Source organism: Thermobia domestica, chromosome 16 (assembly GCF_964235325.1).
Source record: "Thermobia domestica chromosome 16, izTheDome1.hap1.1, whole genome shotgun sequence".
Classification (NCBI taxonomy): domain Eukaryota; kingdom Metazoa; phylum Arthropoda; class Insecta; order Zygentoma; family Lepismatidae; genus Thermobia; species Thermobia domestica.
The window spans coordinates 161049275-161063402 of NC_137469.1; the positions used below are offsets into that span (position 1 = coordinate 161049275).

The following is a 14128-nucleotide window of genomic DNA, read 5'->3' on the forward strand; positions in this document are numbered from 1 at the left end:
TTACGAATGAAAACTCTATGAACTAGTGTAGGGTTCCCTTAAAATTCCATTTTTAAAAATATTTGGCAAAAGCACAACATTCGTAAACCATTCAAATAGTCGACTCACCAAGAATAGTAGAACCAAGAAAGCTCTTTTGAGTAATGAAGGACTTCGTATCTCAATTTTGAACTCCTGGATTAATACGAATAAATGATTCCCAATAAATCTATCAATTTGAGATAATTCTCTGCCATTTATTTACATTATAATAATTAAATCATTTATACAAATTTTAACTAGTGCATTATTATAATCCAACTAAATCTGATCACATATAACTAAATTTTGTTTTTATCTCCTGTTTATGAATAATTATCACAATGAATAAGTTTCCTATCTGAAATCTTACTATGATATTTCATTCACCCGACATTAATAGTGGTAACTAGATCACAAATAACTGGGAAAGTAATGAGAAGAAACCACGGTTTTTCGGTTTAAGCCCGGTTTTTTGTTTAAATTATTTACTCTATGTATTTATATTACATATGGACACAAATAAGTTTGTTTCGCCTTGGTGTTATTATCCAACAACGGGGTTATGCTGGAAGGAGTCACATCAGCTTAAAGCGGAAATCAAGCCACTTCTCGGCTTACATCCGAGAGAAATTTTCCTCTATTTGGAATTGGAACAGCAGATTGGAAGTTATCACTCGCTTATTCGGAAATCGGGACTGTCCCGTTTCATTATAAAGTTGGGTGGTCCGGTCAGTAAATTTCTTACATCGGGAAACCTCCCACCTTAGCCACCGAGAAAAGCCTGTTATTATTTTAAATGCAAAGCAATAACGGGAACATCCCGTTATTGCTTTGCATTTAAAATTTTACGGTGAAACGTATCATAATTAGTACGCTAAAACCGAGGTATTAAATTACAAATTTAGTATGTAAATATCATTCAATAAAATTAAAAATGAAAATCCAATCCAAGCTAATGTTAGAAGCTCCGAAAGCAGTCGAAATTTCTATAAATACATTTTGCCAATTTCTATAAATACATTTAAACAACCTTAGCTTCTTTATAAAACAACAGATATTCAGAAATATACAATTTGGTTTAGTTTCGTATATTTAGGCTCAACATCCTTATGTAATACCGAGGTTAACAAGGAAGAGACTCTCGCTTAAAGTGATATCCGAACCGCTACTTGTTTTACACTTGAAAAAAGGGTTGTGGTTCGACCGAAAATGAACATGGGACGCCTTGATTAGAAGGTGAAAAGAAGATAAACCTAATGCAGATGGTGTGATATGTGAAAACGTCACCGTGAAATTCACACGATTTAATGCACTTTTCGTTCTTTCTTTTTTGGTTGAAACAATTTTTTGTTGTTGTTGTTGTTGCTGTTGTTGAAAAAATCAGATGGTTTAAACCAGCAAACCTTGCTTATAACCTGTAACCTATAATGGGTTATATAAGTTATAACCCATTACAACCTATAGAACAATATGTAATCACCGGTTTCTACGTACATGTAACCCAAATAAGTGAGGCAAATTTAAATATTTTTTTCTGACTATAACAAGCAATCAGATAAGAACTATAATTTACCTCATCGCTAACTTTGCAGCAATAGAACAGCTTAGTTACGAACTAACGGAAGCTGCTTTAAACGTAATGATGGTCAACAATCAAAACATATTAAAGGTAGCCACGAATGCCTCTTCAGCTCTGATGAACTTTCGAAAAAAAGTTGGGAGAAATATCTATCCAGGATAACTCGAACTACCAACACCTTTACAGGTAAGGATCCGTCTTGTCTTTAGTCTAATCCGAAAGAATAATTCCTGATGAACTGATTCATCTGAATAGTTTGGCAATACTACTCTTCCATGATATCTATCATTTATACTTACATCACTACTTTCTGTCCATGGTCACAACCTTCAACGAAATGATGGCTACGACATCACAAACAATTGGGAAAGCATTAAAGACAAGAGAAAAGAATTCTTGATATAAGAAGACCTGCGTAATACTCCGAACAAACACCATTAGTAACTCTTGTGTATACACTCTAAAAACGTTACTACTTTATATCCTTCATTCTTTTGTTCATCTTCTTACCCAATTTTACTCACCCAGTTATGAAGAATTCTTTCGCTTCGCAGCAATGGGCAGTAGGTTCCCCATCATCACAACAATACTTATCATCATCGTCACCAAATGGTGGAGGGCATGGGAATCTTATTAAATCATTCTTCCTACACCATTCCGTTCCTGTAAATAAACAATTTCAGTTTGAATTAATGTTACTCTGAGATATTCACAGTTACATCTACATTTTAAAATAAAATGTAATTAACCAGTTGAGAGAGAAACGCATTCTGTACATTTCTCTGCAACTCTTAGTTCTCGTGAAAGAGTTCTATGATACACGAATGTCTCCAGTAACAGTAAGAACATCAATGATTGATTATAACCAAGGTCTGAAAAATCCTGATTGTCAGGCTGACTACAAATACCAGTTTATTTATTTATTATTTTAACGTTAGTATTCACAATTTTTACTTGCAAGTAATACTGATTCTTCTGAACTTGTATGAATTAAAAACAAATTATAATCAATTTGTTACAAAAGTTCATAGTTTAGAAATTACCTTTAACCTTAACATAAATGGTCCATTATTAGAGGATTTTGATTCATCCAGAAAAGTGAAGAACTGACATTTCAGTACTCAAATTACGAAATACGTACGTGGACATAAAACCCTGCTGCTTTGTAAAATTTCACTTGTAATGGCCTTCAACTTTTGTTTTCCTTGAGGAATAGCCTGTAGAATGAGGTAAAGTCGTAGTGAACTAACTTGGAGTAAATTATTCTTTTGTACTCTGCAGTACTTTGAAATTGTCCATATGTAATTCTGTATAATGGTTTCACTTGTGCAAGGTTTTATCTTTTTGTTTTTCTGAAATGACTCTTGTCAATTATATTAAGAAGTATGTAAAGATCAGTACAACGTATATTTATCAGGAGTTCTTCGTGAGTGAGTCCGCAGACGTAACGCATTTGTGGTCAATTAGTCCCGGTTTCGAGTTCAAATGGAGGATAATTTCTCTCGGATGTGAGCCGAGAAGCGGTTTGGGTTCCGCTTTAAACTTATGTGACCCCTTCCAGCATAACCCGGTTGTTGCATAATAACACCAAGGCGAAATAAACTTAATTTTGTCCACATGTGATATAAATACGTAGAGCAAATTATGTAAACAAAAAAACGGGATTTTTTGGTTTTTTCAATAAAAACCATAGTTTTTGCTAACCCTGGTTGCTGTACTTTTTCCTTAACGCTTAAGAAACGTTGTTTGGGAATGAAATAAGTTAATGATTAATTCAAAATTTAACCCCAATACTTTACTTAAATGGCATAATTAACATTTAATATAATTCCTAATGTCTTTTCTTCAGTTCGCGACTTGTATTATACGAGGAGAAAGATTTGATTTAACTAACTAAAAAAACTAACTCTATGGCCTATGGAACCCGGAGGTTCAGTGCCGCGTTCACAAAAGCTCTCCACTGACTTCTATCCTTAGCTAATTGGATCCAGTTTCTACTTTGTATTCCTATCTCTGCGAGATCCATCTTAATATTATCCTCCCATCTGCGCCTAGGTCTTCCTAATGGTCGTTTTCCTATGGGTCTACCAGTCAAGACTTTGACAGCGTTTCTACTTTCTTCCATTCTAGCTACATGACCTGCCCACCTAAGCCTCCTAGACTTGACGACCCTAACAATGTTGGGTAAACCGTATAAACTATGTAGTTCCTCGTTATGAAGCTTCCGCCATTCCCCATTCTCGTTCCTCTTGGGTCCGAATATTCTTCTCAGGATCCTGTTCTCAAATACTTTCAGTCTATGTTCTTCCCTCAGAGTAAGCGACCATGTTTCGCAACCATACAGAACAACAGGCATGATTATCGTTTTATATATTTTAAGCTTCAAATTCCTCGACAGAATTCGCGACGACAAGAGATTTTGAACCGAATAGTAACACGAATTCCCTGCTTTTAGTCGACATTTAATTTCTTCGTGAATATAATTTTCGTCTGTTAATATTGATCCTAAATATTTGAAAGTATCCACTTTATCAAAAGTGTTATTTAATATTTTAACGCCTCCACAATTTGCCGTATTACGGTCCCGACGCACTTCCATGTATTTAGTTTTCTCTGCATTTACTTCTAAACCCATGTCCCTGCAAGCCTTTAATAATATCTCTGTATTTATTTCTACTGTTCTCCTATCATCCCCTATTAAATTTACATCATCAGCATATGCCATAACCTGGTGAATGCCGTTCAACTCTAGGCCCTGGTTGCTATCTTTGATTTTCCTTATGGCGTATTCCAGCACAAAGTTAAATAATAATGGCGACAACGCATCTCCTTGTTTCAGGCCATTTTCGACGTGGAAGCTCGTGGACAAAAATTTTCCTACCCGGACTTTATTTAAGATTTGATTTAAATCATAAAAATCAACAAAAGTGATTTTTCTAAAGATAATAATAATAATGATTTTTCACACCCCGTCAGAAACATTAAGTTGACACATGTGATGATCCATATTATGAAACACAACTACAATCATCATCAGCATGGAAATCACTAGAAGAATGTGTGTGACGAATCATATGGAGAACACGTGTCCACACATCAACTACAGATAATATCCTAATACCTTTCTGGAGTAATCAGTACAACCCACACCCGATGATCCCTTTCTCCGCTAAATCAGGACCAAGTTCCTGCATTACAGACATCAACAGCCCTACTACAATTGACATATTCAATCAGGCATTTCTAGACGAACTGGTTGATATGGTTTCTTCCAAACTAATTTGTTTGCTAGACAGGTGTGAAACCAATTCACTCCCACTACTTGCGAAGAAATTCGAGTCTTCCTAGGTATAGATTTGTTGATGGGAATAAAGAAGAAGCCGTCTTACAAAGATTATTGATCCAGTGTGCAAGTGGAAAAATCGTACACGGTACAGAATATTTTTGAACTTGCTCGATGTTTGTGTTGTCAACAGCTACCTGATTTGGAAGGAACTGATAGACTCTGAGGAAATGGATACCAAAACGCTTCGAAGAAAGCTTGGTGGCAAGAGCTTCATCCTCAAGGCCACCCAAGTATCGTCGAACACAAGCCATATGTATTTCCTCAGACGCGTTTCCATGATTCACGTCACCAACTATAGCGTACGACAAGCTCGACGTTGTGTACAGTGTGAGGTGACATTATGTAGGAGTAAATATAAAACATGTTTCTAACAATTCCATGGATACGAGTAAGAAAGAAACTTGACCCAACATCCTTCAAATAAAACTACGCTTTTTCTCAAGTTTTCAAGTTGAATAATGTCTTATATTCTTGTTTGTAAGTGCAACACTACAAAAATGTATGTTATACGAGTACAGTTAAAGTGTAAAAGTTATCGCATGTGTCTGTGTATCTTATTTTCATAGAGACATTTGTTTTTAGAAGGTTAGGTTTGGTTAGATTAAGAATTCACCTTGTTGCATGGTGGTATTAAATATAGGCAAGAAAAAACATTATTTGCATTTTTCATTTTCTATAGCGTCAATACATAAGGAAAAAGTGCATAGTACGTGTAAATTCGATCCAGGAAAAACTTGTGCTTGAAAGAGTTAAACAAACGTTTTCCGGGAAAATCGATAGGACGCAGTGGTTTGTATCCATGGCCCTCGAACATTAACCCCATTGGATTTTTTTTTCTCTGATGATATGTGAAGGACATTGTTTATGAGACAAAAGTGATGTGTATTGATGAACTGAAATCCAAAATAACCGACGCGATAACAACGTGGACGTCGACATGGTGAAATGTACGTGGGAAGAACCTGATTATCCGGCATGACATTCTCCACGCGACGAAAGAACACGACGCAAAACTGTTTATCTTTCTATCATTGTTATCACTTTGTTATCTTCATTAGTTTCTGATTTATTAATTGCTAAAACGTGTCAAAGACATTTGTACACCCTGTATTAAGTGCAAATTGTGTTTGATATAATTGGATTATTTATGCAAGAAAAATTGTACTTATTACACGAGGCTATATTTCAAAACCCATTACAGAGAGACAAATTTAGTAGTTTTTCACTCATTATTAAAATGGTTTCTATTTTTTAAAAAAAAAAAAATACAGAAAAAGCTCCCTTAAAGGACAGATTTTAAGTCTCCGAAAATGTACGAGATCTGTCCAGAAGCAAACCAAACTTTCAGAAGCTGCGATTAACGAAACAGCTCTTGACTTTCAGTTTGTGCCAACAACGTGTGATGGGATTCTCAGTAGTTGAACGGTAATTACCTCATCATGGGTTGTGTCACTGTTAAGACTTCCAGCGTTGGAGTGAAGTTGTGTCCTGTACTTGTGGCGATTTTCTGGTATTATGGAAATAGAGATTATGAAAGAACAGCGTGTGTGTATCAAATTGGATAAGATGTTTACAAAAACTTTGAAACTGTTGCAGAAAGTGTACGAAAAAAAATGTATCAGATTGCCTCAGTGTCAAAAGTAGTGACCCTTGGCGTACGAGACGGCGTTAGTACACTAAATTGTAGGGTATATAAGTCGCAGTAGGTCAGGCCTAATGTCATTTGTTACCTGATAGTTGAGTTGAGTTGATTTTAGTTTAGCGTCCCGTTCAGCGACGAGGCTATATGAGATGTGGAATCCGAACCACATGAGCTCCCGCCGGGAATCGAACCCGGGTCTACCACGCCAAAGGCGCGTACGCTAACCGCTAAGCCACGAAGGAGCTCGCTACCTGATAGTTGAAGTTAGCATATGCTCAAACGGTGGAGAAAGAAGTTTTTTTTTTTTATATATATATATATATATATATATATATATAAATCATTTTTGTTGATTTAAATCACATCTTTCTTCTCGTATAATATAAGTTGCGAACTGAAGAAAAAAAAACATTAGAAATTAGTATTAAATGTTAATTATAACATTTAAGTGAAAGTATTGTGGTTGAATTGTGAATTAATCCCCAGTCGTTAACCTATTTTAATCCCAAGCAATGCTTCCTAAACATTAATAAAAGAGTACAGTACCGTTTATCAAAATTACACTTCTTTTCACAAAAGTTACTGATGCTTGGCAGGGGTATATTTTTAAAAAATCGGAACTAGCTTGTGGCACGAAATACATATAAAATACATAAATTTCGCCTAAAGTTATAAAATGTAATTTTAAAAAATCAAGTTTCGGAGAAGGGATCTGGAACAAAGTAAGAGCATGTACCATCACCATCTTATATATTGTTGAAACTTTTTTTATAGCAACTAGACGTATTTTTAAGAGACCCATAATGTTTTGTTTTGTCGAAAAAAAAATTCCCGCCAAGTAATGGACCATTCAAGACGGGGAGTACAATTTATGAATTGTAGAAGACATGGAAAATGGTCAACTTTGGAGCCCCACCATTCAGCTATGGAGGCAGGTAGAGTTATAATTCTTGTTGTGGTATGTACATAGGGATATAAATAAACTACATTTCATTATAGTTTGGTTTGCGCATGCGTATCTTTTTGTACATAAATTAACAAATGAATGTCAATTTATCTGAAAAGTCGAAGTTTGCGAATTTTTTTAGAGCACTTCCGGTTCGAATTAAGTTCTGTTTTCACAGTTGGTAATACCTAGTTATCAGTTTTCAAAAATAAAAAAAAATATCGCTTCTGTTTGCAACCGTTTCGTCGCAAAAAATTCGAGAAATTGTCAAACTTTGAAAAACCACCATTTTCTCGAAAACACCATTTTTTGAAATTCTGAAATTTTGTCAGATGGCTCAACTTTACATGAATAATAAACACACCAAATACCATTCTCGACCAATGCTTCATGAATTAACTACAACCTTTTGAAGCTAGCAAAGTTTCCTTAACTTTGATGATGTTTGTGCTTCGCATTCATTAAATGAAGAATAAAAGTATTTCCTGAATGTGTTTTATTATTTTGATCAAAAATGGAAACAAGTTAAGGAAACTTTGCTAGCTTCAAAAGGTTGTAGTTAATTCATGAAGCATTACTCGAGACTGGTATTTAGTGTGTTTATTATTCATGTGAAGTTGAACCATCCGACAAAATTTCAGAATTTTAAAAAATGGCGTTTTCGAGAAAATGGCGATTTTTCAAAATTTGACAATTTCTCAAATTTTTTGCGCCAAACGGTTGCACACAGAAGCGTCACAATCTTTTTTTTTTTTCTCAGAAAGCGGGTAACAAGGTCTTATGAACCGTGAAAACAGAATTTTAAAATTCGAACCGGAAGTGCTCGAAAAAAATTCGCAAACCGACTTTTCAGATAAACTGACATTCATTTGTTAGTTTATGTACAAAAAGAGACGCATGCGCAAACCAAACTATAATAAAATGTAGTTTATATCCCTCTGTACATACCACAACAAGAATTATAACTCTACCTGCCTCCATAGCTGAATGGCGGGGCTCCGAAGTTGACCATTTTCCATGTCTTCTACAATTCATAAATTGTACTCCCCGTCTTTAATGGCCCATTACTTAGAGGGAAATTTTTTCTTCGACAAAACAAAAAAATATGGGTCTCTCAAAAACATGTCGAGTTGCTATAAAAAAAAAAGTTTCAACAACATCTGAGATGGTAAATTTTATTAATTTATTTATTTTTTGCCTGAGTTGAAATGGAAGGCACCTATAATAAATTCACGTGACAAAAAATTAATCTTATTAACAGTTTTCACATACAGCGTAATTTTGAAATTTGGGAGCCTAGGTTTGTGTCTCTGAATATAGACATAATAACGGTAAAGCGCTTTTCTATTGAACGCTCTTTTAATGGAATTTAGCCTTGAAGTACCAAGTGCCTATAGCTTAAACGTATCAGATGTGAGGTCTTGTTTAACAAAACCTGCCTCTCTAAAAAGTGCTGTATTGTTTCCCACATATAGAATTCAATTGAAGACAAATCGTCTTTAACCAGCCATGATCTTTATTTCTAGTCAAGTATTAAAACGATCTACATAGCTACAGTTTCCCAAAAGAAGGTGAGTGCTTAGTTCTTTTTAAATATTATTAATTTTAAAATGCTGAACTTACATGTTTAACATTATAATTCGTCTTCATAAATCGATGTAAGAAGGACCGGGAGATTTCTGACCAATTATGTTCATACAGTGAGATAAAAACATACCCTACGCGTTCTCTTGTCAATAACTTCGAAACGAGTCGACTTGACCAATTCTAATTCATTTTTTCTTTCTTTTAATCTCATAGACAGATTATGATTCCTTGTAAAACACTGAGGTCAATTTCTACTCCAGTTATTGCCAAATAATTATCGAGGATGTGTGTCACCCACCTTTTTGTGAGTGACTTAAAATGATGTGGAAATAACTTCCAAAATTTCTAAAATTGTATTTGTCTTAACTTGAATACACGCATCAAGTGATTTATTATAACCAGGACGATAAGGTCTGTGATAGATTAATTACAACTTAACCGTCTGGTAACACTGCACTTCATATTTTGATTACAAAGCTGACTGCCTGAACTCATTCGCTGGTTGGATATAGCACTTTTTGTGATGACTCATAATTTTAAAGCATTCTGATTGGTTGGTGGCGTAATGCTATTATCCAATATGTCGATGTCGTGTGTGTGTCTGCTGAAATCCCTGTGTGAGTTACTTGATTACGGAATACCGGTAGCACGTGGTTTTGCCAGAGGTCCATGTCACAATTCTACGAGTCATAAAAATGAAAGTAGGACCTTCCTACTTTTAAGAAATATAACTCAATTATTACTGTTCACGGGATATGTTTAGTACAAGGGGTCCAGAAGCGCGTAAAAAACACAAAATTTACAGGAGAAATGAATGATGCAAGCAGGGTGGATTGATTTAAATCAGTCTGATTTAAATCACGATTTTAATCAAGATTTAAATCACTTGATTTTTTAAATAAAAATCGTTGATTTAAATCAAATTCCGAAATGAATTAATTTAAAGTGAAAGTAAGTAAAATCCCGTTTCTCTTCTGTTATTCCGATTATGGAAGATAATAATCATAATACAGTGAGACTCAAATGTATGTAAGCACAGCATGAAACGAGTATCATGTGGGAACTATCAGGGAAAATCCCGTTTGAACGGGTTACGGGTGAACCCTGCTTTCTTCTCTTTGTAACACAGGGTTTTAAAATTTCTGTTCCAACGGGGAAATCACCATGGACATTTAAGATGAAAGCTCTTTTGTGTTCATGTCTATTTGTTTCCAGATAATAGGGGCGTATTTAGAGGGTTCGATCCCCTCTCCGAAACAAAAAAAAAAAAAAGATTTTAAAATTTTGGGCGAAATTTATGTACTAAATACATAGAAGTTCCTCGGGATCGTAATACGACAAATTTTGGATGCGTTAAAATATCGAATAATACTTTTGATAAAGTGGATACTTGACCCCATTGCAGAACATGCCGCGATCTGCGATGTGATAGCAGAAAATTTGCCGCGCCTGTGCAGAAAAAATTGTAAGAGGAAATAAAATAGCCAACAGAAAAGTATAAAAACGTGCCTGCTACGTATAGATGTCTTAAATGCACGGACAACTCGCATTTGAACTGTTTTTCACGTCACATAAAGCATATTTTTAACAATCACAAGTGTTTCTTCTTCTGGAACTGATCATCTTGATTTTTTTTATTTTGGAATTATTCAGTTCAAAATCTCTTATCATCGCGAATTGTGTCGAGGAATTTGAAGCTTTAAAATATATAAAACGATAATTATGCCTGTTGTGCTGTATGGTTGTGAAACATGGTCGCTTACGCTGAGGGAAGAACGCAGACTGAAAGTATTTGAGAATAAAATCCTGAAACGAATATTCGGAACCAAAAGGAACGGAAATGAGAAATGGCGAAAACTTCATGATGAGAAGCTGCATAATTTATACCATTCACCAAACATTGTTAGGGTCATCAAATCTTGGAGGTTCAGGTGGGCAGGACTGTAGCGAGAATGGAAGAAAGTAGGAACGCTTTCAAAGTTTTAACTGGAAGTCCAATCGGAAAACGACCATTAGGAAGACCTAGTCGCACATGGGAGGGCAATATTAAGATGGATCTCGCAGAAATAAGAATACAAGATAGAAACTGGATTCAGTTGACTAAGGATAGAAGTCAGGAGAGCTTTTGTGAACATGGCATTGAACCTCCGGGTTCCATAGGTCATAGAGTGAGTTAGTTAATTTTAGGCGAAATTTATGTACTTTATATGTATTTCGTGCCGCTAGCTAGTTCCAATTGTTTAAAAATATGCCCCTGCCAAATATCAGTAACTTTCGTGAAAAGAAAAGTGTCATGTTGATATACATTGCTGTACTTTTTCCTTAATGCTTAAGAAACATTGTTTGGGATTGAAATAGGTTAACGATTGGGATTTAATTCAAAATTAAAACCCAATACTTTCACTTAAATGACATAATTAACATTTAATACTAATTCCTAATGTTTTTTCTTCAGTTCGCGACTTGTATCATACGAAGAAAAAGATTTGATTTAAATCAAAAAAATCGATTTAAATCAAAAAAATCAACAAAAATGATTTTTTTGAAAAAAATCATGATTTTTTTCCACCCTGGATGCAAGTACTTAGACGTAATATAACGTAACCAACTCTAACCTAACCTAACATAAACTAACGTAAGCTAACCTGAACTAACCTAAACTAACGTAATATTAGTAGAAATAAGCGAAATTCTATCATTGTTTTGGAAAATTATGCGGGACTCCTACACTAATATAACAAACTAAACTAACCTAACGTAACCTAAACTAGCCTAACCTAACTTAAACTAACCAACCCTTACCATAAACTAACCGAATGTGAACAGAAATTACCAAAATTGTAACACTTTTCAGAGAAAAGAACTGGACCCCTTCTGCTAAACATAGGCCCTGTTCACTTTGAAACTTTTGCAAAATTTCAGCATAGTCACTTTAATTCATTTGAATCGTACAATGAATCGATTCCTACGATCTGATTCCTCGGAGCAGTTCCTTTAACTAGGAATCGGTTACAAATGGTGCCTTCTAACTCACCTCTAGAAGTGGCTTGTGAAGGAAGTCACATTGGTAAAAATATTTTCTTCTTTTAAACTTCAAAAACAAATTACTCGATGTACTAAGTTTTATATACGCTACAACAATCATTGCTATTTATTTTAACTGGATACCTACTTTACTCCATAAGTTTAAAGCGATTAAATACCAAGACGGCTTGTGTATAGCCCGCTCCCCCAGTTCTTTGTCACCGGAACTGGAAGAGTCACTACTACAACTACTACTACTGCTACCAATATTACTATTACTGCTACTACTACTTATATCGCGAACAGAACCCAACCCCTGCGGGGCTTCTAACCCGTTCCTCCTCCTTCTCCTCCTCCTACTACTACTGATACTATTACTACTTTTACTAAAGCTTCCTTACCGCAAGATTTACATCTTAAATCTTTATAACATGCGATTCCGTTTCATTATGAACTAGTATGAATCGTTAGAATCACTATGATTCGTTAAAAATCACTGGGGGAAGCGGGCTATATTCAATCCACCAAGACGACCCAGTAAATTATACAGAAACATCCAAATGAAAAGGAGAAAACTGAATAACAAGTCCATGATTAGAAATGCACACCTTACTGAAACGCTCATAATTGTACGGAAGTAAAACAAATATAGGTAAGAGTGCACTTTGTGCAAAACATTCATACCTAAACGAGCCGTGGGGCTTCTAACCCCGTTTGCTCGCTCACCTATGTTTTACCAAGTAACACTCGAGATCTTATATTTGCAAGATTTGGGGAGAAACTAAGAGATGCCCAAAATCACGTGTTCTACACTAAGTGCACTCTTGCATTCTTACATTCTACTCTTACATCTTACATTCTAATGAATCTTTGAATGAAATGTAATCTGCTGACGGATGAATGATTGCCTTCGGAACTCAACCTAAGCATAATGCAACATTGATCACATTTACGATTTTGTCAAGGTCAAACAGGCAATAATTGCAATTATACATAATTAGTATTATATACAATTACTCATGCATTCTTGAATGCCCCTGGAAAGATACTCACGGTCTCTGGCCGAACTCAGTGTGAAACACAATGACACTAACAAAAGTAATGGTAACCATCCTGCAGTAAACACAGATGGGGACCTTGCACTCGTCATTGTTCGTCAGTCGCAATAACTACACGCACTATTATGAAATATAAGTCTGACTAGTTTCAATACTGTTATCACATGGAAATTACTGTATAGCACCAAATGACACACTGTATCTTTTGCTTGTCCATTGAAACAACCAGTACAACTAACGGATGACTTCACATTGAGATCAGATTCCTTGCAAGTGATTCATCCAGTCAGAGGATCAAATCAGTGTTGCCAAAATAGCCCTACAGGAAGTGGCTAAATGATGTACAGAATCGGACTTTAAAAAAAAAAAAAAAAGAAAAGAAAAGAAAAGAAAATTGAGACATGCGCTTCTAATATTACAGCTAACACAATTTAACAACAAAGCAAGCAAAACATTTCCAAGCTTTACTACACATTCAATATATATAATAATATTTTTTATATACTCTTACTAAGATTCTCAATTTAAATACTTTCACTCTTGACTCACACTTTGCTTGCATCTGTCACCAAGGGCGCCGATTTCTCTGTAAATTTGGGGAGCCCATTCAGATGCAGAAGGTATATATATGAGGATTTTAAGACAAATTGCATTCCAATTATGCTAAATATTGTATATTCATAAATACAATAGGGGGGCCACATGAGCTTTGGGGGACCCGGGCCCCCTGGATTGGTGCCCTTGTGTGTCGCTGTGCGCAAAATTTTGAGAAGACGTACGGAGTGATCCCCATGTACGCAGTCATAATTCGCCATCGCATTAATAAATGTTTCTTTTGCGTTAAAATTACTATGGAAAAACAGAATTTCTGAAATGCATGTTTGCTGTAAGACTATACTATACTACTAAGCAAAAATGACATAAC

General features: G+C 35.2%; 1 protein-coding gene across 4 annotated transcripts in view; it reads right to left on the reverse strand.

Annotated features, from left to right (window-relative positions):
* LOC145673492 (uncharacterized) overlaps positions 1-13507 on the reverse strand; it is a 70299-nt gene extending 56792 nt beyond the window's left edge. For 3 of the 4 annotated variants that reach the window (XM_081743244.1, XM_081743245.1, XM_081743243.1), the window contains exons 1-2: positions 13199-13507; positions 2125-2263 (exon numbers count right to left, since the gene is read on the reverse strand). In XM_081743244.1, the coding sequence (XP_081599370.1) occupies positions 2125-2263; positions 13199-13295 (236 nt within the window). In that variant the 5' untranslated portion in view covers positions 13296-13507. The remainder of the gene's footprint in view (positions 1-2124; positions 2264-13198) is intronic. The other variant, XM_081743246.1, reaches the window with a different exon arrangement.
* Between the last annotated feature and the right edge of the window lie 621 nt (positions 13508-14128).